This window comes from Bos indicus x Bos taurus, chromosome 22 (assembly GCF_003369695.1).
Source record: "Bos indicus x Bos taurus breed Angus x Brahman F1 hybrid chromosome 22, Bos_hybrid_MaternalHap_v2.0, whole genome shotgun sequence".
Lineage (NCBI taxonomy): Eukaryota > Metazoa > Chordata > Mammalia > Artiodactyla > Bovidae > Bos > Bos indicus x Bos taurus.
Window position 1 is genome coordinate 46,042,352 of NC_040097.1, and position 24,123 is coordinate 46,066,474.

Here is a 24,123-nt window from a genome sequence, read left to right on the forward strand (position 1 = left end):
CAGCCCTGGAGAAATAAGTGTCCTGATTGACTGACTGCTGTCACAAGGAGAGGGTCGTAAATTGTCAGCAGGCCCCCCCTGGCCAGAAGATGATGTAACACCCCTAAGACCTCTGTATACATTTGTATGAAGCACCTGACTTTGATAAAAGTCAGGACTGCTGTCCCCACGTGACTTTTGTATAACATCGCAGTGTATAAAAACAGACTCTGGAAAATAAAGAATTGGGATCAGTTTCTCGAAATACTGGTCTCCCCATGTCGCTCTCTCTCTCACTCTGGCTGAGTCTCCATCTGGAGCGCGGAACCCACCATGCTTACTAATTATGCCTGGGCTTCTAAGATCCGACCGGGGAGGCCTCAGTGTCTCCTCTCCTTCGGGAGAACGGAAGGACGCCTGCGGCCTATGTAAGTGGTGCAAACTTCTTGTCTTGAAGTTTTATTGGTCTCCCGCGTAAACCAAGCTACTCAGCCTCTTTTCTCCACTGAATTTTCCTACTGAGCTATCCTTATTCTATTACTCTTTATATCTTTAATTAATATCTAATTGAAGCTATCGTATCCTGATCTTCGCCTATGCCGTCTCTCCTTCGAGTACCCTGGATCAGCCGGGGCTGGTCCCCGGCAGGTGGCGCCCGAGACAGGGATTTTCGAAGGTAAGCTCCCCAAAGCAATCAGAGCCATCAGCCCTATTGCTCCCCGTTCTCGGAACAACTGGGTCACCAGCCCTCTTGTTCCCCCACGGAGCAGTTTGGGTCACCAGCCCTACTGCTCCTCCCTTGGAACAGTTTGGGCGATCAGCCTACTGTTCCTCCCCCGGAACAATCTGGGCCATCAGCCCTATTGTTCTTCCAATGTTCGGGACGGCTAGGACCCCACTCAAGGGTGCCGCGGACCCCCCTGTAGGATAGACAGGGCGAGAGGAGTGGGAAGTGTTGAAAGTGTTAAAGAGTTAGAGTTAGAGAGAAAAAATGGTTTCTGAAGTTAAAAGGCCAAAGAAAAGCCTGATCTTTTGAAAGCTAAAAGCTTTATCTTCTATTATGTTTAACTTTCTGACATGGATAACACTGAAACTAAGAATGGCAACTCTTTATACAAGTAATCTGAAACTGTTAAAGAAGTTACTGTTAATTTAGATACTTGGGTGAAGGTGAAAAAAAACAACTAAACACTTATCCTATAAATATGATTAAAAATGTTCTGGATCCTCGTCATGAGGCTGTGGGGATGACCTATGGGAGAGGCTATAGCGGTGGATGGTAGTGGGTCTCCACCTTCTGCGCAGATCATATTTTCTGCCATTGACAAGGAAGAGGAGGGACACTGTGCTCTACCTCCCGAGGAGTGAGAGGGCTTACAGGAGGCTGCGGCCGGGCGCCCTGGCGAGCCCCCTCTCCCTCTACACAAACCTTTAAAAATTTGTCCAACAATTTCTGATTTAAGGCGACTACTCCACCTCCGCTTGCACCTCCCAGGGCCTAAAAATTCCCCAGTTTACATCCAAAGTCTCCCAGAGCATTGCCTAAAGTTGAAAAAGATAAAAAAGTTTTATTTTTAAACAAAGCAGCTTTTAAAAAATACACAATATACAGAGCCTGCTCCTTGCAGAAAACCCCCTCAGGGGGGCCTCACCCAAGCAAAAAAAAAAAAAAGAGAGAGAAAAAGAAAAAGAAAAAAGAAAAAAAGTGAAAAAGAAAAAAGGAAAGAAAATAGAGAAAGATCTAAAGATAGAAAAAGAACTAAAGAGTGAAAAGGAGAGAGGAACGGAGGAGGAAGAAATCAGGGAATGCAGCAAGATAGAAAAAGGAAAAAAGGAAGTTAGAAAAAGAGATACAGAGAGAAAGAGAGGGAGGAGGAAAGAAAAAGTTAGAGAGAAAGAAAGTAAAGGAAAAGAAACGAAAGAAAGAGAAGACAGTAAGAAGGAAGAAGGGAGAATGAAAGAGGGAAACAAGAAGGAAATGATAGAAAGTAAAAGAGAAGAGAAGAGGAAGGAAAAAGATAGAGTGAGGGAAAGAAAACTTGAGAAAGATTTAAAGAGTAGAAGGAAGAAAAAATCAGCAGAGGAGAGAGGAGAGGACTTACAGGACACTGTGGCCAGACGCCCTGGCGAGCTACCTCCCCCTCTGCGCAAACTTTTAAAAAAGCTTATCTACCACTTTCTGATTTGGGGCGATAGCCGCCGCCTCCGTTTGCGCCTTCCAGGGCCCAAGAGTTCCCCACTTTGCCCCCAAAGCCTCTCAAAGTGTTGCCTAAGCCTGAAAAAGATAAAAAGTTTTTTAAACAGTGGAGCTTTTAAAACAGACTGCATGCACAATATGCAGACCCCTCAGGGGGGTCTCACCCAGGCTAAGAGAAAAGCCAAACGGTAAGGGGATTTAGCAACAATATTAACCCTTGACGAGGTTACTCCAATTCCAACGGGAGTGGCTGGCCCCCTACCTGAGGGCATTGTAGGACTTGTGCTAGGGCGTAGCTCGCTTTCTTTAAAAAAAAAAAAGAAGAAAGAAAGAAAGAAAATAAATAAATAAGTAAATAAAAAGAAAAAGAAAATTTCGGTGGTGTATGGTGTAGTAGATTCTGATTATATTGAGAAATTAAAGTTTTGACCTCACCGCCTACTAAAACTGTGCAAATTAATAAAGGTCAAAGAGTAATACAGCTATCAGACAGGAAAAAACCTTGACTTCTCAGGCTAGGAGCCACAGAACATTTGGATTTAGTGATCTAGCCTTTTGGGTGCAGGAAATTACAGCTCCAAGGCCTTTAAAAGATCTTTTAATTCAAGAAAATAAACTGTCAGGGCTATTAGACACAAGAACAGACGTCACTTAACATTGCTGGGAAAGACTGGCCCAGTTCCTGGCCCAAATGAGTTGGTGAGATTAGAGAAAGTGGTATGCGGGGTGAGAATGCTGTAAAAAAAAAAAAAAAAGGGTGAGGGAGAGTTTAAAACCTTGTAAGAGTAGTGAGTTCCCTGTTGCTGGAAGTATTCAAGCAAAGATTAGATGGTTGCTTGTCATCTAAAAAGCTATAGACCAGATTTAGGTTACAAAACAAAAACTGGAGAAGCTTATAAAGATGTTGTGCAACACCTCTTTACTTGCTTCTCATATTTAGGTGTGCCAAAAGTTTTAAAAAACTGATAATGCCCCTTTGAAGCTGTGGAGAGATTGTTTACTAACTTTAAATGATTTCCAAAAATTATTAGGGGACATTAATTGGATATGCCCACATTTAAAACTGACTACTGCAGATTTAAAGCCTTTATTTGATTGCTTAAAAATTGATCCTAATTCCAGTTCTAAGAGAAAGTTGACTAATGAGACAGAGTTAGCTCTTGTTGAAGTGTATGAGACTTTAAATGATCAGTTAATTAAGATTAATATTACCAAAAGATGAGATTAAATTATTCTTGCCACAAAACATACACCTACAGGGTGCTTATGACAAAAAGGCCCATTGGTTCCATCTACCAGTGACCCCAAGAAAAATAGTTTTATCTTATCCCAGCTTGGTGGCACAATTAATTATAAAAGGAGGAAAAAAGAAGTGTGGAACTTTTTAGAAAATAAGTAGCAAATATAATAATTTCACTCAATAAGGATCAACTGCAAGTCTTTTACAAAATAGTGATGATTGTCAAGTTGCCCTGATAGATTTCAGGGGTCAAATTTTGTTTCATTTGCCCTCAAGCCCCCACAGTAGTTAAAAGTTCAAAAATGTTAGATTGGCAGTTTGAAGATACCTGTGGAACTTTCCAACCCTACGTAGTTCCTACGCTCCCCTTTACCCTATGGGGGAGGGACATGCTGTCTCAAATAGGAGATACTCAGAGAAGGGTTTTCTCAATTTCTTAGTTATCAACAGGCTGTACAATTAACAATACTATATATATTATTATAAATACATAATATAAATATATTTGCCTAATTGCAGTTTGCCTAATTAGATATGGGTATAAATAAAATATAATAAAGGTATATCTAATTCTATTTATAGATCTATACTTAATTAATTTGTATATAATTAATATGTATAGTATATATGCATGTTATACATGTACTGTATAATCAAATGTATATTGCAGTAATATAATGTGTGTGGCTGATATTAATTGGTATGGATTGATGTGCTGTGATGATATATGTTCTATATACTGTATAATTATATATGTGTGACATGTATTATTGCAGTACATTGGTTTGTGTTGGTTGGTATTAGCTGTGTACGTGTTGTATTGCTGTAATATATATTAATTAACATATTAATTATAAAGATTAATTCAAGTACATTGATTATGTCAATAAGTTTATACTTGTTGCCATGTATAAATACACATATAAATACATTTTGCATTTAGATATATCTGTATACCAAAATGAGATAAGGAGGTTATGCATTTATTATTTAAATTTATACAGAGACCTAAACTAAACATTAGACCTAAATTAACATATCCCAAAATTTTAAATGTAAATTTTAAAAATTAAATTGACAACTGCTTGACAATTCCTTTGCCATAAAACCCCCATAGGTGTAATTGGGGTAGCCAGACAAAAAATTGGTTTTATGGCAAAACGGCCCCCTAGAATGGGTCCATCTCCCCGCCCAAGCTAAAAAGGTAGCGGCTTCTTATCCGGGATTGATAGCTACTTTGATATGAAAAGGAAAAAAGTGGAACATTGAATTATTTGGTAAAGAGCCATCAGAAATTGTAATTCCATATAATAAGGAACAACTTGATGCTCTTCTAATGTTTGATGAGGACTGGCAGATTGCCGTAGGAAATTATTTTGGTCAAAATTTTTGCATCATTTACCCTCGCATGTTTTGCTGAATTTTATATCCAGACATCCAGTTATTTTTCCTGTCAGATGTAAACAATCTCCTATTCCAAATGCTCAAATAGTTTTTACTGACGGGTCAACAAATGGTAAAGCCTCCATAGTTACTAAAAATCACCAAAAGGTTTTAGAAACACGGGAAACTTCAGCTCAAAGAGCTGAAATAACAGCAGTCATAGAGGCTTCTGCTATGTTTGCAGATGAAGAATTTACCCTTTATTCTGATTCTCAGTATATTGTCAGGTTGTTTCCACACATTGAAACTGTGGTTTTTGTCTAAAAATAAAACTACCATATTTCATTTGTTAACTAAATTACAGCAACAAATGTGGAAAAGAAATAAAATATTTTTCACTGGACACATTCGGGCTCATTCCGGATTGCCCGGCCCTTTCAATGCCTTTAATGTTTTGGCTGACTTAACCAGAAATACAGTAGCTACTGTGATTGAGGAGGCCAGAGCCTCTCACTCACTTCATCATCAATATGCTGCTGCCTTAAAATATCAATTCCAAATTCCCAGAGAAACTGCTAGGGAGATTGTGCGTTCTTGCTTATATTGCCCCACTGTTTATAATAGTCTACCTACGGGAGTTAATCCTCGCGGTCTCAAACCTAACGTACTCTGGCAAATGGGTGTAACTCATGTCTCTTCATTTGGAAAACTGTCCTTTGTTCTTTAACTGTAGACACCTTTTCTCATGTTATTATTGCAACTGCTCATACAGGGGAAGCAATTAAAGATGTAATACAACATCTCTTTACTTGTTTTTCATATTTGAGCCTGCTAAAAGCTCTGAAAACTGACAATGCTCCTGCTTACATTTCTAAGTCTTTTCAGGAATTTTGTTTACAGTTTCAAATTAAACACAATACAGGCATCCCTTATAATCCCCGGGGACAAGCCATTGTGGAAAGAGCACATCAAACATTAGAGCTTCAAATTCAAAAATTAAAAGAAGGGGAGTTTAGGTATAGTTCTCCCCATCAAATCTTGCAACTTGCTCTTTTTGTAATAAATATTTTAAATGCCGATTCCGCCGGAACTACTGCAATGCTTTGCCATTGGTGCCCAGAGCAATTGAATGCAAAGCCATTAGTCAAATGGAAGGACCTCCTCTCCAGACAATGGAAGGGTCCTGACCCATTATTAACTAGCAGTCGAGGATGTGCTTGTATTTTTCCACAGGACGCAGATTCACCAATTTGGGTTCCAGACAGGCCAGGTTCGCGGCGCGCACTCGCTTGCCCCGCCCACTAGGCAGCTCTCGCCTCTGCGCCTCCAGCCTCGCCCCGCACCCTCCTCGCTGCACCCCGCGACCTAGAGCAAAGAAGTTTGTGCAGCGAGTGAGGGCCAGAGAAGAGAGTGCACCCACAAAGTGCCGTCCAGACCAGCGCGGCGCCGGCCAGCAGGGGAGACAAGATAAACATCGAGATCCCGGCGAGACTGACAGGGCAGCTGCAGCGTGAACTCCAACCAGAAAATAATTCTACTTATTCTGTTTTAGCTTATCCACCCTTGCCTAATGTTTTCCTTTTTACTAATGACTCCAACAAACTTAATGTAGGCATGAATTATTCAGGTGGACCTAACGTAGTGACTTGTGAACAATGTATGCTTTCATCTTGTTTAAGCCCTCAATGTAATGTTTGCTCCTTTGTGGTGTTACAATGCCCATCCTATCTTATGGTGCCTGTATGATAGCTATGGTCTTACTGTGTTACAACAACTGCAGGATTTAATGCGATCGCGACAGTTTGTGGTCTTGCTTATCCTAGGAATATCAGCTTTGATAGCAACAATTACTTCTGTTACTGCGGCAGCAGTATCATTGACTCAACAAGTGCATACGGCCCAATATGTTGATGCTATGTCTAAAAATGTCTCTTTAAGTCTAGCAACTCAGGAAGCTATAGATAGGAAATTAGAGATGAGAGTAGACGCCTTAGAAGAAGCAATTATGCATATTGGGACTGAGTTACAGGCTTTAAAGGTGAAGATGGCTTTGACATGCCACGCTGATTACAGGTGGATATGCGTGACATCTTTGAAGGTAAACGAGACAGATTATGAATGGGAAAAGATTAAAAATCATATCTCAGGTGTTTGTAACAGTTCTGATATTGGCCTGGACTTAGGGAAACTTCATAATCAAATACAGACCTTGGAACACTCTCAACTGGATTTTACCGCCGCTGGAGCAGCTAATGACTTTTTTCACACCATCTCTAACTTTATTTCTGGAAAAAATATTCTGTCTAATATCCCTAGTCTCTAATCCTACTTCTCATAATCATTCTTCCTTGTATTGTCAGGATTCTCTGGCAGAGCATTCGGAAGCTCGCGACTGAGCTGCATCTGGTTGTTTTAAGAAATAAAAAAGGGGGAGATGTTGGGGGCCAGAGTGAGGTACTCCGCCCATGGCAAAGGTCATGAGGAAGGAGGCTCGACATACGCAAAGGCGGGATCGAGCCTCAGGAGTCCCCCTGGAAATCCTCGAGCGTCTACCCCATAACCAGAGCCTGCCTACTTTACTACTTTGTGCTCTTACCTACACCTCTGACTTTACGGGGGGCTGTCCCCCACCACCTCTTTCGGAGAAGGAGTTAACTTAGAGCTCCAGTTTATAATAATTCCTGGGCGTGATAAGAGTGTTTTAACCTACAAACTCCTCTGAAGGTTCTCTGGCCTGCCTGACAGGCTCGTCCGGCCACATGTGATTGCTCACAGCCTCCCAACCGTGAGAGGCACGAGATGCTTTAAACCCTCTAAAAACAGGTTCTTTAGAGAAGTTAGAAAACTATTAGTATAAGTATAATGGGCTGATTAGAAATTGTGTTGGTGAAGGGTTTTTCATTTGTTGAGCCAATGTTTGTTGCTAAGTCTCCACATCCCCTGCCCTTACACACATTAATGAATATATAGAATTAACCTTTGATATTAATCACGTTAGACCTTAGGCTAAGTAAATTCTTTCCTTAACTAAAACCCACTACACCCTCACCCTGTAGGAATGTAACTTTATTTGGGTGGCCTCTGTTTTGAGAATAATCAGCCCTGGAGAAATAAGTGTCCTGATTGACTGACTGCTGTCACAAGGAGAGGGTCGTAAATTGTCAGCAGGCCCCCCTGGCCAGAAGATGATGTAACACCCCTAAGACCTCTGTATACATTTGTATGAAGCACCTGACTTTGATAAAAGTCAGGACTGCTGTCCCCACGTGACTTTTGTATAACATCGCAGTGTATAAAAACAGACTCTGGAAAATAAAGAATTGGGATCAGTTTCTCGAAATACTGGTCTCCCCATGTCGCTCTCTCTCTCACTCTGGCTGAGTCTCCATCTGGAGCGCGGAACCCACCATGCTTACTAATTATGCCTGGGCTTCTAAGATCCGACCGGGGAGGCCTCAGTGTCTCCTCTCCTTCGGGAGAATGGAAGGACGCCTGCGGCCTACGTAAGTGGTGCAAACTTCTTGTCTTGAAGTTTTATTGGTCTCCCGCGTAAACCAAGCTACTCAGCCTCTTTTCTCCACTGAATTTTCCTACTGAGTTATCCTTATTCTATTACTCTTTATATCTTTAATTAATATCTAATTGAAGCTATCGTATCCTGATCTTCGCCTATGCCGTCTCTCCTTCGATCAGCCGGGGCTGGTCCCCGGCAAAGCAGGAATGGTCTGAGGGATGAGGAGAGCCAGCAGAGTGCTTCCAGAAGGACTGAAAACATGCCCTGGCACTGGCCATGCAGAAATACCTGAAAATCTTAAGTCAGCTGAGTGAGATGAGAGGAGGAAGGCACAGACTACATACTGCAAGCAATTTAAGAGTAAGTGGGAGATGGTTATTATAGATGGTAAATGTTATTTCCTATTTTTAAAGAAATCTGGGTAAGTGAAAAAAAAACTAGGAAGAAAAAAGTTAAAGATTCTTAGTCTATTTCAAGTTAAAGTGATGAAAATCAAGCACAAAATAATAAAGGATATGAGTAAGAGACAGTGAGGTAAAAACCATGAAAAGTTTACAAGAAAAGAATACAAATTAGTTATTAACTTCATACCACCATCACTTTTTTCAGTTGTAAAAATGCTCATTCTCTGCATTATCCAGTCTATGTCAATGACAAAAGTTAGATGTAACTTGAACCAAAAATCAATCAATCAATCAAAAGATGATCACTTTTTTACCATTTCCTGCCCCCTGAATAAAGATCAACTAGATGCATGTCTTGGGGCAGCCAACTTGGTCTCTCTGGCCCTCACCTTCCACTCGTATAAAATGGAGGGTTAAATTACTGATTTCTAAATCCTACATATTCCATAAATGTTCCAGGAGCCCCCACGAGAGATCCCACCCATGACAAAGGTCATACAGAGAAGACCTGACAGGCAAAGGCAGATCAGGACTCGAGGGATTCCCTGGACCTGCTTGAGCATCTACCCCGAAACCAAAATCTGTCTGTCTACTGTTTACTATATTATGCCTTTCAACCACTCTTCTGATATTAGCAGGGGGCTATCCCCGACCACCTTTCTCTCGAGAAAATCAACTTAGGACTCTAAGTTAATAAGTCTCCTGGGCATGAAAGGAATACTTCTATTCTAACCCCTCTGTTGGCATTCTAGCTTGCTTCACAGGTTTTTCCTTACTCTTACAACTAACGCACATGATTGTTCACAACTTCCCAACCATGAAAGGCACGGGAAGCCTAAACATTCTAAAAGTCCTAATGGGCATAGAGCCCTTTAAGGGGTGAAAAATTATTAGAATAGTACTGGTAAAGGGCTTCATTATTGGGCCAATGCTTGCTGCCAAGTTCCCATATCCCTTATCCCTTGTGCACCTGGGAGTGCATTAGTTAATGTAGTTGCAATGTAAGAAAAACAAGTAGTAGCCTTGGTATTAACCACATCAGACCTTTGAGCTAATAAGTTCTTTCCTTGTTGTGACCCACTGTACCTTTGCTCCATGAAAATATAACTGTTTAGTACTTTCTGAGGCTGACACAGATTAGAAATATAAAGTAAAAACACTTCAAGGGAAAACAAGTTTTCTGGTTGATCAACCTTTTATCAAAAAAGGGTCATAAAATGTCAACAGGCCTCCAGGCCAGAAGATAATGTACATAGCATAAGACCCTTGTTTATGGAAAGGCATACAGAAAAAAACCCTGGTTTCGATAAGGGCAAAACTGCTGGAGTGTTTGGGCTGACTCTGCATGACCTTGCATCTTTCATTTTCCTCTATGTACAAGTCAGGGTATAAAGCTCCTTTTGAAAATAAAGTTATGGGCCTCGCTCACTGAAGCTTGGCCTCCCCGTGTCATTCATTCGCCGATGCCGTTCATCTTGAGGGTATCCCTGGACTCTGCTGAGGCTGGTCCCCAGCAGTAAATGCAAGATTCCCTTCTAAGGTATGACTGATAGCAGAGAGTGGGCTTACACCTTTAAAGATGGAGACTCTGTCCCTTATCATGGCAACGCATTGCAAATACCAGGGAGCTTTAACTAACAGCAATAGTTGTTTACCCTGAGCCCAAACTTCTTCCCCTGAAATCTCTACTCCCTGTGTCTTCAGTCTGCTCTGTGAGTCACATAGCACAAGCCTTCTCCTTATTTCCTCCCAGGTATTTGGAAACAGTGGTCTTGTCCCTAACTCTGGTGTTCTTCCAAACAAAATGGTAACGGACTCTGCTTGGGAGACAAAAAGAGAGTAACACTCACCGATAAGATGATGTGGAACTTCTCGATCGACTTCTTGAGTGACTATAGGAGACAGACCTTGTTCTGTGTCTTGATTTGGTCTCAGACTTACTTCTAGATCTACTTGGACTCCTGGACTGGCTATCACCATCTCGACTAGGTGTCTGTTCATCACTTGAACTCTCTTGATTTCTTGGCCTCCGGTTTAAGCGTGCCGTCTTTCTTACTTCATCAAAGAGAGACCCAGGCCGAACTTTATTTTTGCTTTTAATTTCTATTCTCAAACCCTGTGGTTTCATTTCAGGCATAGCAGTCAGTGCCTTAACGTCCGTAGCACTGGATGTGGTAGCAGATGGTGCTGCAAGGTTCCCCACACCTTGCAGGGGCTTCCATTTATTATCCACGAGGCTCGTCTGGCTTTTCTCAGCTACCTCGTTCTTTATAGTACTTTCTACAGCACTGGTCAAGCTGGCAGAGCCGCTGTCCTGTTTGCCCATCTCACCCAACATTTTGATTTCTGACATACTGCTTTCCTGTTTTCTCAACTCTGCCTCAGGATACTCTGCTGCCATATCCTGCTTTAGAACAATGCTTATATCTGGGGTATCAAGCCTTGAATTTCCTAGAGGGGAAGTCCCCTCGGCCTTTCCTGGGGAGCTCCGATCAGGAGTGCAAATCTCCATGTTGTCATCTGCTTGTAGCATATCCTCTGCTCCGCTTGGGATGCTCTCTTCAATATGCTGAATGTTTGGGGGAGAACGGACTACATTTTCATCAGTGTTTACGGTTACAGGAGAAGTGCTGAGTTTAACACCATCTTTAGTAGACTGATCAATATCTGATGACACTGTTGTGCTATGTTTACCTGAAAGGCTGCTGTCTTCACAGGGCTTCTTAGTTTGGGGAATATTTTCTTTTATGGTTTCACTGTTCTCAGAAACTTGCTTTTTCTCTTTCGCCTCCTGAGTAACTTGCTTTTCATTAATCTCCTCCTCCTCCTCTTCACCAAATTCTAGTGGAGGCTGCCAGTGAAATGCTTGTTTTCGTTTTGGAGTCTTGTGCTTTTTATCTTTTTTCCCTTTTAATTTCTCTTTTGCTTTTTTGGTGTGTTCCCTTTTAATATTTTCCTTTGAGCTGTGTTTATGCTTGTGTGGCTTTCCTCTAGTGTTTTCTGAATTGGAATAGAATTCCTCAGAATCAGAGGTTGAGGAGTGCTGTTTGCTTGATTTCCAGGCACTGTTACCATCAGGCAGTAAAGTATTTGCTGAAGACTTAGTTGTGGGTTTGGCTTTGATGTGAATTTCACCAGACTCTGACTCAGAATCCGAAGTGGCCTCACCTTCCTCCTTATCAGAAGATGGCCGGGGACTATTTTTATTGTTTTTAGTTACATCTCGTTCAGAATTTGACTCAGAGTCCCATTTACTCCCAGCATAATTCTTCCTTTTGGGCTTACTGCTATTTCGAAAGTGATCAGAAAGATTTTCTTTCAAAGTTCTTTTTTTTGAATGAGGGCATTCCCGTTCAGGCCTAGATTTGTCTTCATCTCTGTTTCTCTCTTGTTTATTATTCACTTCCATTTGGACTTGCTTCTCCTGGGCTGACTGCGTAACCTGAACACTTGACTGTTCAGTGTCTGAAGAGTAATCTAAAGATGATCTGCTTTCACTGTACTTTCTATGACATGAAGACTTGGCTCTGCCTTTGACATATCTGTTACGAAGTGCTTTTTCAGAGCTGCTGCTATGCCTTCTATTTGAGGTATAACTTTTTTTCCCACTGGATCTAAATTTTCTCTTGGCTCGTCTCCCATCATCACTGCTAACAGAAGAGTATGAAGATGATCTACTACACCGTGAATGGTCACTGTATTTATTTCGTGAATGAGATCTAGATGAGGGAGACCTAGACCGTGAATGTGAACTAGCTAAACTTCGAGACCTTGTGTATGATCTGGAATAAGATCTACTCCTAGAAGATCTGCTCCTTGACCTTGGTGAACTTTCTGAACTTCTATCACTGTATTTTGAATAAGCACTACGATCACTTTCTGAATTTTTTTCTCTTTTATGGTAGGATGATGAACTACCAGTCTCTTTAATATTTGCTAAACTATAAGTGCTTTGGATGGGCAGCAAATGGGTTGTTTTAGCTTTCATTTCCTGGATTCGTTCATAAGAGGGCTTCCAGGGCTTCTGCCCAGGCTTCCACCTTGAAGGAGGGGGGCTGTCACTCAGTGGTATAACAGGAATATTTTCTGCCACCACTGGTTGTACTACAACATTTTCATTTTGTGTCACTGTTGCTCTTAAAGGTTCTGTTTTAACAGGTTTATTTTCACTTAACTGAGAGGCTGTTCTTCTTGGTGATTTTGATGCTGTTCTTTGGTGCCCCGACTTAGAACTAGATCTGGACTTTGATCTACTTCGAGAATGTGATGAAGATTTTGAGGCAGTCCTTGATCTTGAGCTTCCTCTAGAATAAGACTGCGAGTGAGATTTTGATCTGTATGAGTCTCTGCTGGAATGCGTTGAAGAGCTCTGGTCATCCTTATCAGATTTAGACCAATCCCTCTTGGACGAGTGATGAGATGAAGACGAGGAAGAATGAGATCTCCTTTCTCTATCACATGAGGATTTCACTCGTCGGGTTGAAGATTTTAAGGATTCTATGTCAGACGGTACAACAATCCTTCTTTTCTTAGTCTGTTTGTGCCTTCTGCAATGTTTCTGCTTTTTAGCTTTCTTTTTATGCTTAACCTTTTTCTCTTTTCTGCGTTTTTTATGGTGACCATCAGAGTGTCTTGCTGTACTCAGATCTGAATAATACCCATTATAGGACCACGATCGGGATCTCTGGGACAAGCTCCTTTCATCCCATCGGCTTGAAGAGGGATCACTTAACCTATAAAAAGGACATAATATGCAGGCAGTTATGTACAAGCATGTTTTCTAAGCTTTAAAATTAAAACACATTTGTTGTCAATACTAGGCATCAACAAAAGCCTAGTTAACAACCAAGTACTAACTCTATCAATGCTTTAAGCACATGTAGGAAGGATAAAGCAAATAGTTGATAGGCCTGGTCCTGAAATTATAAAACTTCAAAGAAATAACTATTAACAGATTCACTTACAAAAGGATTTTTCCAGAGTCAAATCAGGAATTTTCAAATTTGATAGGAAAATAGTTTTGAAAAGCAAACCAACTAATTACAAAAGCACTGCTCACCTACCACGTTCCTGGCTTTGATCTGCTCAATAATGCTCTGCCTCCAGGAATAATTTCTGAGGGAGTCAAATCAAATTCCCAAACAATTTGCTGATTCTCTGTAGATACAGGATAACTGCCAAAACTTTAAGAGAAGCCTCCCTTTTTTTTGGCTGCATGACTTGTGAGATCTTAGTTCCCCGACCAGGGATGGAACCTGGGACCTGGTAGTGAAAGCTCCAAGTCCTAATCACTTGATCACCAGGGAATTCCTGACAATCCTCTTTTTCTTTCTTTTTTTAAAAAATAACCTTATTTATTTTTGGCTGTGCTGGGTCTTCCTTGTTGCATGTGCTTTCTCTAGTTGTGGCAAGTGGAGGCTACTCTCTAGTTGCAGTGCATGGGCTTCTCATTATGGTGGCTTTTCTTGCACAGGCTCTAGTGCACATGGGTTTAAGTAGTTGTGGCTCCCAGGCACAGACTCAACAGTTGTGGCACACAGGCTTAGTTGCTCCAAGGCGTGTAAGATCTTCCCAGATCAGGGATTGAATCCGTTTCTCCTATACTGGCAGGTGGATTCTCTACCACTGAGCTATCAGGGAGGCCTGCCTCTTCTTAAAACTAGCATGACTATTGTTTTATCTCAGGATCATAGAGGTGATCATAGACTTTTCCTTAAGGTTTTAGTTAAACTACTTAGTACAGAAATTGGGGGAAAAGTACATGAAAACTAAGATGCAGGCTTTACAATATCAGTGCTAATGTCAGAGCTCAAAACTGTTCTCAGTGCTACCATATCCATACCACTTGCACACAGCAGATCACACACCTTGTCCTCCTTCTCTGAACTCTGAACCATTCCATTGGATGGCCACAGAGAAAGAGAATTCTACACAGGGTCCCATTGGTATATTTTGCACTAGCTATTCTGGGGCCAGCCCCACTTCTAAAATAGATATTCCACTGTGGAGTGTCACTGAAGACAAGAGATGGGTACACTGCTGAAGAAGCAACAGTCCCTAGGGTCAGAAGTTAACACACACAATGGCTACAAATTTTTTTATCTACCATTAGTGACTACAAAAAAAGAGGCTATGAGAGAATCTGCTATGTAAGTTAAAAAAAATAAAGTCCTGATTATTGCTAAAATTAAACAAGAAATCTTTAAGAAATTCAGTAGGGTAATGGTCTTGTGAGAGAAAATAGAATTTTGATTTAAAAGTATCCAAAGCCAATCAGCCCTCCTTCCATTTCATCAAGCATTCCCAAATGTATTCTCTGGTCACAATCTAATTTTAAATATAAATCTTTAGTGAAAAACCCAGAAGTATGTCTCTATTCCCTTAAGACTTAAAATATAGCAGAGATAGGATTATACTTTTACTTACTTATCTCCTTTACTCCATTTTTCTCCACTAGGTGGTCTATATGCTCTTAATCTCTGCATTTCTTCTTTCCAGTGAGGAGGAGTTTCACTGCTATCATCATCATCTGATTCAGAACAGGATCTTGATCTTGGAGGTGTGTGATAGCGCTTTAAAAACAAAGTTAGGAATAACTATTTAAAAAATACTTCCCAACTGTAATCTGCTATAGGACAGGTAAGCATAAGACTCAATCTTGGATGCCATTTAAATGCAATAATAACTGAAGTACCATAATGATGGTATAAAGTTAAATCAAACTAAAAGAAATAGGAAAGGCAGATATTCACCTGTAATCACACATAAACTTTCCCTTAGAAGTCCTAATGGTTATACTCATTAGCTTATTCAATATACTAAGATTTCTGAACATACTATTTCACATTCATTTCAATATTTAAATCCATTCAAACATAGCAATAAACACTGATCTAACAGCAGTGCCTTCGCATAGCTACATATTAATTTAAGAGAATACAACTAGCTCCCTGGACAGACTTTGGACTATGCCTAAGATTAAAGCTAGGATTTGCCTACAGGTAAAAACATTTTACTGCTCAGATAACTAATTTGAAAAAAATTAAGTTTTAACACACATACAATTGTGCCCCTTCCTTTAATCTTCCGTCCAGACTTTGACACAGATGGTTTCTGGTCACTTACAGTGGGTGTAACATCAGGAATTTTCCTGGAAAAGAAGATTGAAAATTAAAAATAAACAAATGCTAGGCAGTTTTCTCAGTGTGTAAACGGAGAATTTATGTTCCTTTAATACAATAACAGTTCACTTAGATCTAACACTTTTATAGAATGAGGCACTCCACATGACCTAATTTTCTAAGCAAATCCTCTGTTATTTTTTAAATCTTTATTGGAGTACAGATGATTTACAATGTTTTGCTAGTCTCAGGTGTACAGCAAAGTGAATCAGTTATTTATATATACATATATCCACTCTTTTTTGAAATTCTTTTCCCAGATAGGCCATTACAGAAAATACTGAGTGAGTTTCCTGTGCTATAAGTAGGTTCTCATCAAAAAAATCCTTTAAATAAATGTTAACAGATATCATTAAAGGCATTATTAGTTCATTTAATTCTCATAACAATACTATGAGGTAGGTATTATTATCAACTCCTTTTTAAAAATAAAGAATTTTAAGATTACAGTTAAGAATGTTGTCCAACGTCACATAGAGGAATGAAACATGACTTTTACAACCATGATATAACAGGGTTTTCCCAGCCAGGAATCTGGCTCCAGATAAACATACAATGCCACTATAAGAAAACCTTAACTAAAAAGTATATTATAGTTTTTTCGGTTATTTCATATTCATGATATCATTTGATTCTCACAATGAAAGAAGCCGGTACTCTTGGTAGACAACTGTTTACCTCATTTTCCTCATGAAGAACACATCACTGAACCAAATGACCTGCCTCTAACTGTTCAGCATGAATTAATGTTCATCTGGTATCTTTTACATGGCTGATCCAACATTGCCACTCTCCACCTCCTTCCCCACAACATTCCAATTTACTCTGTTGTATGGCCCAGAAACTGGTATTTTTAAAAGCTTGCCAAATTACACTGAAGTGCAGCTGAACATGAGAACAAATGAATTAGAGCAAGTGTAGAATCCAGCTTCTGCTAAACAAAGTATAAGTGGTAATGAGCTTGCTGCTGCTGCTAAGTCGCATCAGTCGTGTCCTGACTCTGTGCAACTCCATAGACGGCAGCCCACCAGGCTCCCCTTGTCCCTGGGATTCTCCAGGCAAAAACACTGGAGTGGGTTGCCATTTCCTTCTCCAATGCATGCAAGTGAAAAGTGAAAGTGAAGTCGCTCAGTTGTGTCCAACTCCTAGCGACCCCATGGACTGCAGTGCACCAGCCTCCTCCATCCATGGGATTTTCCAGGCAAGAGTACTGGAGTGGGGGTGCCATTGCCTTCTCCGATAAAGAACTTAACTGCTGGCAAATTCAGTAAGATGGCAAGCTCTATAAGGCTGTCAGTCCCTGTTTCTTATCCTTTCATATTGCATATCTTGCATTCTTAGCACATTAATTTTAGCTCCCAAGTGACTGATCAAATCTCAAGCATTCTAATGAAATAGATCAACTTGCTATCTTTGTTATGACACAACTATTTACCAATTATGATTCAAAATTATTCTGCAGGATATAACTTCCAAAGATATTATGTAACCAAAGAGAAGCAATGACCAAATAAACTCACCAATGATATTCAACCATAAATACAAGACAGTGGTATAAACTACTTAAAAAAAATACCAGATAATAGGGGTCAGCAAACTTTTTCTTAAAAGTCGAAGAGAAAGTATTTTAGGATTTCTAGGCCAAGAAGAAAATTAAAGATGATTATGTAACAAAAAGAAAACAAGTTTTCACAAATGTTTTATCAATGAAATTTGAAATATAATACACTGTGATGTGTAGTGCACTGAACAGCATATATACCAATGACAGCACCACATACAAACTCTCTGCAACTCCTCAATCCTGCTGCTATAGCATAAAAACGGCCCAAGAAAATAGTGAACAAATGGATATGGCTGTGTTCCAGTAAAATTTAATGGACACTGAAATTTGAATTTCATACAATTTTCACATATCACAAAATATTATTATTCTTCTGATTTTTTTCCACAAACATTTAAAAACATAAAAATCACATTTAGCTCATAGGCTGCACAAAACCAGACAAGAGGCTGAATTTAGCCCACGGAGGACTGTCGTTTGCCAACTCCTACTAGATGACACTGAAATTGACCTTTCAAGTTTCCTACTTTCTGGAAACTAGATGGATTTGATCAATGAATGGTGTTTTGTATTTTAAGATTTGTTCACAAGACAGAATTCTTAGAATTTTAAAATATCTAACGGTCTAAACAATAATCTTATATAGAGACTTAACTGTGAACAGGGACATCTCTATAACTTTTCAGACTTCAAAATAACTCAATTGCCAATTACCCCAACCACTTTATGGTATTTCTAGTCATACAACATTTCTCTTAACAATTCTAAACTTGAGTGTAACACACAAAATACATTAAGCACTATTTTTTGAGACCAAATCTAAAGCTACATTTTAGCTTTTCTAATATAGAGGAGTTATCACTGAGTAAGTTAACAATAATAACATATGGTACTAAATTATATCCCAAATCACCATGCAATAATTTTGCACTATGTTTTAAAACCTGACTGGACCCAAAGAGTTCAACTAACCCTCTGTTCTGGTAACCAAAATCTCACCCTCTAATGAAAGGCTAAGTAAATGAAGTTAGTAAAGAAATCTTCCCAGATCTCCACTAAGAACTCTCCCAGGTCAACTTGGCAAATTCCCTTTTTCTATTAGCAGAATACGAATTTTGAAAGATAGGGTCCATGGCATTCATGAATCCAGTATCTCCCACAGTATATTTCAAAGTGCTTTGACTATGGGTCACGCTCAATAAATGAGTGTGCACCTGCAATGAGGTGACAGGAATTATCAGTCAGAGAAACAAAAACATGTAGGTTAATCATCCTTACGGTTCAGGCTCCACTGTGACAAGAGGCATATCTCTTCTCAGTAAAAATCGGTTCTCGGGCACTGGAGGAATCTCTTCTGGGCGGACCACAGGCTTTTCCCTTTTGGCATTTGAATCAACAGATCTTTTTTCATTGGTATCACTCCTCTCAGAATGACTTAGAAAGAACAATCAAATCACCAATTAAAATGTGTATATCTAAAATTTTAGTATTAAATAACATAATTAACAGCAAAAGTACTGATACCTTGCAAATCCCACTAAAAAGGTTAACACAATTTTCATAAACAGAACATATAAAACATGAGTGAGTGAAACAGTCACTGCACTAAAACTCTGATACAAGAATTGCCAAATGATCCTTTCTTTAAGAGTTTTAGGGATTGTTTTTACCTACAAATGCATAAATCTTTGATATAAAACATCTGTGCTACCCTTAGATTTGCAACATTTCAATATAAACTTCCTAAAATACTATCCTTTTCAACAATAGGTAACAAAGATAAGTTTACAGAATCACACATACTGTTCCCATTCCAGGGTGTTTGTTTTCTAGGTAAGACTACCCTGGTGTCTCACACTTACCCTTTTGGGCTTATTATATGTTTATTTCTTGGCTCTTCTGAACTGCTTGCTTCCTTTCGTCTCTTTTTAGAATGTTTAACTTTCGGTCTCCTCTTATGTTTCCTTCTTCTGCTTCTCTCATGTTCAATTTCACTTTCTGAGGATGATTCTGAAGAGGATGAGGAATTGGAAGAGGAATCCGAGACTTCTGAATGAGTTGGCTTCTTCCTTTTTTTCTCAAAAACTTTTAATAAATAGTAATAAAAGTATTAGTACTGGATTTCACTGCCCACCTTTCAGAGTAAAAAGAAATGATTACCAAGTATTATAAAACATGTTTTATATAAAGCCCACTAAAAATTTAAATAAACTTTTTTTCAAGTTGATAATACAACTTGTTGGTGAGATTGTAAGGTAACAAAGCCCTCGTGAAGTTTATATATTAGTTCAGTCAGATAAGAAAATAAGTAACTACCTAATATAACAAATGATAAATGCTTAAAGAAGAGGGAGGAAAACACAGAGTAAAGGGAACAAGGCAAGTCAAGGTAATTTAAGATAACATTTGAGCAGAGACCTGAAAGAAGCGAGGGACAGGGGTCATGCAGGTATCTGAACAAAGAGTATTCCAGATAGAAGGAACAGCTAGCACAAAGTCCCCAAGTGTCTGGCATGTTTGAGTAAAGATTAACACTGCTGGGAAGACAATGAATATGGAGAGATTAGAGAAACAGCAAAAAGCCAGAATCCCTTACAAACCACAGTAAAGACTTTAGTTTTGGTTGACAGAGAGGGAACCCTTGGAGAAGCTGGCTTTGGTTGCTGCTGAGGACTGTAGAGGGTCAGGTGGAAGCAAGAAGACCAGTTACGAAGCTATCATTACTGAGAAAAGATTATACAGAAGCAATGATAGAGGCAAAGTGAACTGTGGTGAGGCTATTGGAATAACCCAGGTAAAAGATATTTGGGTTTGGACCAAGGTGACAACAGGGGAAGTAAAAAGACAAAGTCAGAGTTGGAAAGATTTCTGATGGATTGAATACAGGGTATGATATGGAGGCATCAGGGATATTGGTATATTACTCGTAGGAGTTTCTTCCACTACTGAAATCTAGGAGGTATCTTTAAGTTATAGTCTTCAACAAGTGTTACCTGTATCCTAGCTCCCTCTGCACTCAAAACACTCTTACCGTCTTTTGCTGACTTTGTGGCAAGCACCCCGCAGTCAATAACTCGTACATCTGCATACGGTCTACTTGCAGCATCAGTTTTCAGATTTTCAATTTGTTCGATCACTTCAAAACCAGAAATAACTAGTCCAAAGACAACATGCACCCTGTCACAATACAAATTCAAGAAAAACTGGTTTGATGATAGTTAAGCCAAGATTAGTAATCAAGACAATTGTAAATGACATGTCCACAGACCTGAAAATAAAAGTGTCTGATGTATGAAGCAACTAGAAGGAAATTAGAAGTTCTGCTTCATAAAAGGAAAAAAAAAACCTTGCTCAAACTGGGCCTTAGTTTTCTGCTTTTAAAACAATGATTCTTAACTATTTTACAGTAGAGAGTGTACCAATCAGATTGCACTTGATACTGAGACACCATCCGTGGTCTCAAGACTACTGCATCCTGTGATCCTTAGGGGAGAGCTTGGCTATGAGAGAATAAACCAGAGGTCAAGAGTGCCCCCTTGAGGGTTCACTACGGTCTAATTGGTTGGACTGGCCACCAGCACACCTCCCCAAAATATTAAGAATGTAACTCTTACCCATCCAGGTGTGGAGCAGGTTTTGTGGTACTGTGCAACAAATATCAACACAAAGAAGATGGCAGAAACCAGGTGTTCAGGTGTACAGAGCAGAAGGGTTTAAAAGCACAGCATGTAGAGAACAAAGAAGTAAAGATAAAAAGGGGAAAAAGTTAAACATGATATACACCTAAACTTAATAAGCTTAAAAACAGCAATAGTAGTCATTTTACTGATTAAAAAAACCCTCAAGATGACAATGCATTACAAATTTTTCTCTCTCCAATATGAAGACTATATATATATACACATATATGTGAAATAGGTTTGAAATATACAGCATAAATATACATTAAAATTAAAGTTACTCTCAAATCCGAAACAATGACAATAACAAAAACAAAAACAAACTCAAAACTTATCAAGATAATTAAACAAGAATAAAAAACATCTAGCCATTTGCTTATGGAAAGAAAAGTGTGATCAACACTTAACAAGTGCCCCCCCACACTTAAGTGAGTTTTTCTACTAGTTATTTTTCATACTGAGTCTGCATCTTTTAGGCAGGTAGCTGGAGGTAGGCCTCAACAGCCGTTTTTAGAACTTCCTGCCCCTCTTGCTTCACTTAAGTTGCCACTCAAAACAACTCAGAAAACGCAATAGGGAGCAAATTTTCCATCTGCCAACACTTCTGACCACAAAGTAAGTAATTGTGGATAACATTACAGGTACTTTACATTTCCATGGCCCAAAAACATCCAACTGCTTGCTTTACAGTCACAAATTGGCAGACAGCCACTCTTGGGAAGCCTAGGGGGTATATTATGGTTAAGGCATTTTGAACTCAAGCTGGTTTTCCCATAGCATTTTCACACATCTTCAGACTATGTGAATTATATAGTGGAAAAAAATTCAAAAGTAGATAACTAGACTCTATCACAAACATCTTAGTTTATAAGAAAGAGAAATAGTATTTGAGAGAATCGTCACTGGATTATCAGACCATGTGAAAGCAGTCACTTGTACTAGAAGCTCTAATGTCAATTTTTATTATCATTTTAAGGAAATTCTAAGGAATATAAGTCAATAAAACATAATTTTAGCCTTCAATACTAAAAAGCATTATTCTATCAGGAAATATAACACATATATTTACATTAAGAATTTTTAGTTCTGTAACAGTACTACAGTTTAGCTTTAAAAAATTAAAATATCAACTCAAGAAGTGGCAGAATTTTAAAGGGAATCTTGAGTTTTAAAACCACTAGTCTCAAATTTTCCCTAGAAGATTGAGAAGTGGTAGTTGAAGCCAATGTAACCATAAAAATGAATAAAAACAGAAGAAAAGAAAATGTAGCAAACGGTTAGGCACTGATGCTTAAATCATGAAAGGAGCATCCAAAAACTATCCTGACAGTAACTTTAATACAGAAATGTGCTTCCCATAATTACGCAACTTTACCAAGCACAGTAAAGACAGTAAAAATTAGGACATATGCTAGACAGTGATTCCACTGTATGAAAGATGGAAAGAGATAACAATTTTAAAGGTAAAAAATGTTCTATAATGTAAAGGTTCAGTCTCAAACATGTAGCAGTAAAAACAATGATGTATTAATTAGATATATTTCTCTTCCTTGGGCCTTTCTCTCACAACTCTCAGATATTCTGGTATTGAGGAAAAGTCTATATATTTTCTTAAAACACACAGAATCCAATTCAGTTTGCACCCTGGTTAATAGAAGTGCTGTAAAAACCACCTTAGGGCAAATCTTTGGAACTAATGGTGTAATTAAAAATTTGAACTTACTGCAGTGACGCAGCAAAATACTACTTGAAACTCAATTTGAGAATAGAACCTTTATGACAGATTCAAGTCTTGTTTTTAATTCAAGTGAGAACTGAACACAAACTCAACCTTTAGTGCACTAGCAAGGAAAACAAATGAAAACAAGAGCAATTCTTTCAAGGATAAATTTCAACTGGCCTACTGTGCCTAAACAGGTGTGAATAACTAAGTCTATTACTCGCATCTGCAATTCAGGATGCAGAAATACAAACTTATGATCTAATTGGGTTAGGCTATATAATAAGAATACTGGAAGTAGCTTAACAAAAAGAAGCCCTCTGGAGTTCTCAGCCCACATTCTAACAGCAGAAATTCCAAGGTAAAGCAGGCTTACTGGAACTGGGCTGATGGGCAAGGGAAAAAAATTATATGCTTGGTCCAAGCCCTTCAATTCTACTAAAATAGACAACGAGACCTCACCCCACCAATTCTTAATTGATGTTTCAAAACTATACAGCTGTAAGGACCAATGTAGTGATAACATATGCCCAGTAAGTTAAGACCTTAAAGCCAGGGGCTATCATAAATATGTAAGTTTATACATGCTTATGAAAACACACCTGAAGGAGAAATAACCACAAAAACATTTCAAGTTAGAAAAGCTTCCAATATTTTCACATTTCCATTTTCTACTGTCACTCAGATACTGATTTTCCAGTTCCCTTCACCTCTGAATCTGCTTTAAAAATACATGCACAAGGGTTCATCTAAATCTCATAAATCCTAGAAACAGAAAAGTATGACTGATACTGCAAAAAAAGAAACTACATTTTTTTTTTTACCATTATCAAAGCAGATTTTGGCCTTATACAGAAAGTAACAGTTCTGTACTGAAATGAGATATAAACCATTATATACAATATACCCCAGTCCCCAAGATGTGTGGGAACTTGGTGGTAACAGGCCACTGAAATTAAAATTATACTTCCCAGGATTTACTATGAACAATAAAACACACTTATTTTACATGTACTGCTGCCACAGATCAAGCAGAAAGTTTTTTTCTTAATGCATATAACAACAGGATTAAAGAGATAAATAAAGGTAAAGAAAGAAAGAGAGAGAGCCTTAGAGTAATGAGACATTACCTTTGGAGCGCACGGTGTAACACTCTTTCTGTAAATTTTACACAAAAATGGCAAGAAATAAATTGTAATACACTTTTAAGACAAGACTGAATCTATGTTTTAATATCAATATAACTTTGAAATTAAATACT

The 24,123-nt window shown here is 38.9% G+C and overlaps 1 protein-coding gene across 9 annotated transcripts in view; it reads right to left on the minus strand.

Annotated features, from left to right (window-relative positions):
* The window catches only part of NKTR (natural killer cell triggering receptor), a 53,539-nt gene that overhangs the window by 7,463 nt on the left and 21,953 nt on the right, over positions 1-24,123 (minus strand). For all 9 annotated transcript variants that reach the window (XM_027523291.1, XM_027523290.1, XM_027523294.1 and 6 more), the window contains 7 exons: positions 21,077-21,106; positions 20,494-20,639; positions 19,325-19,547; positions 18,741-18,896; positions 15,780-15,867; positions 15,144-15,289; positions 10,568-13,450 (listed from right to left, as the gene is read on the minus strand). In XM_027523291.1, coding sequence (XP_027379092.1) covers positions 10,568-13,450; positions 15,144-15,289; positions 15,780-15,867; positions 18,741-18,896; positions 19,325-19,547; positions 20,494-20,639; positions 21,077-21,106 — 3,672 coding nt within the window. The remainder of the gene's footprint in view (positions 1-10,567; positions 13,451-15,143; positions 15,290-15,779; positions 15,868-18,740; positions 18,897-19,324; positions 19,548-20,493; positions 20,640-21,076; positions 21,107-24,123) is intronic.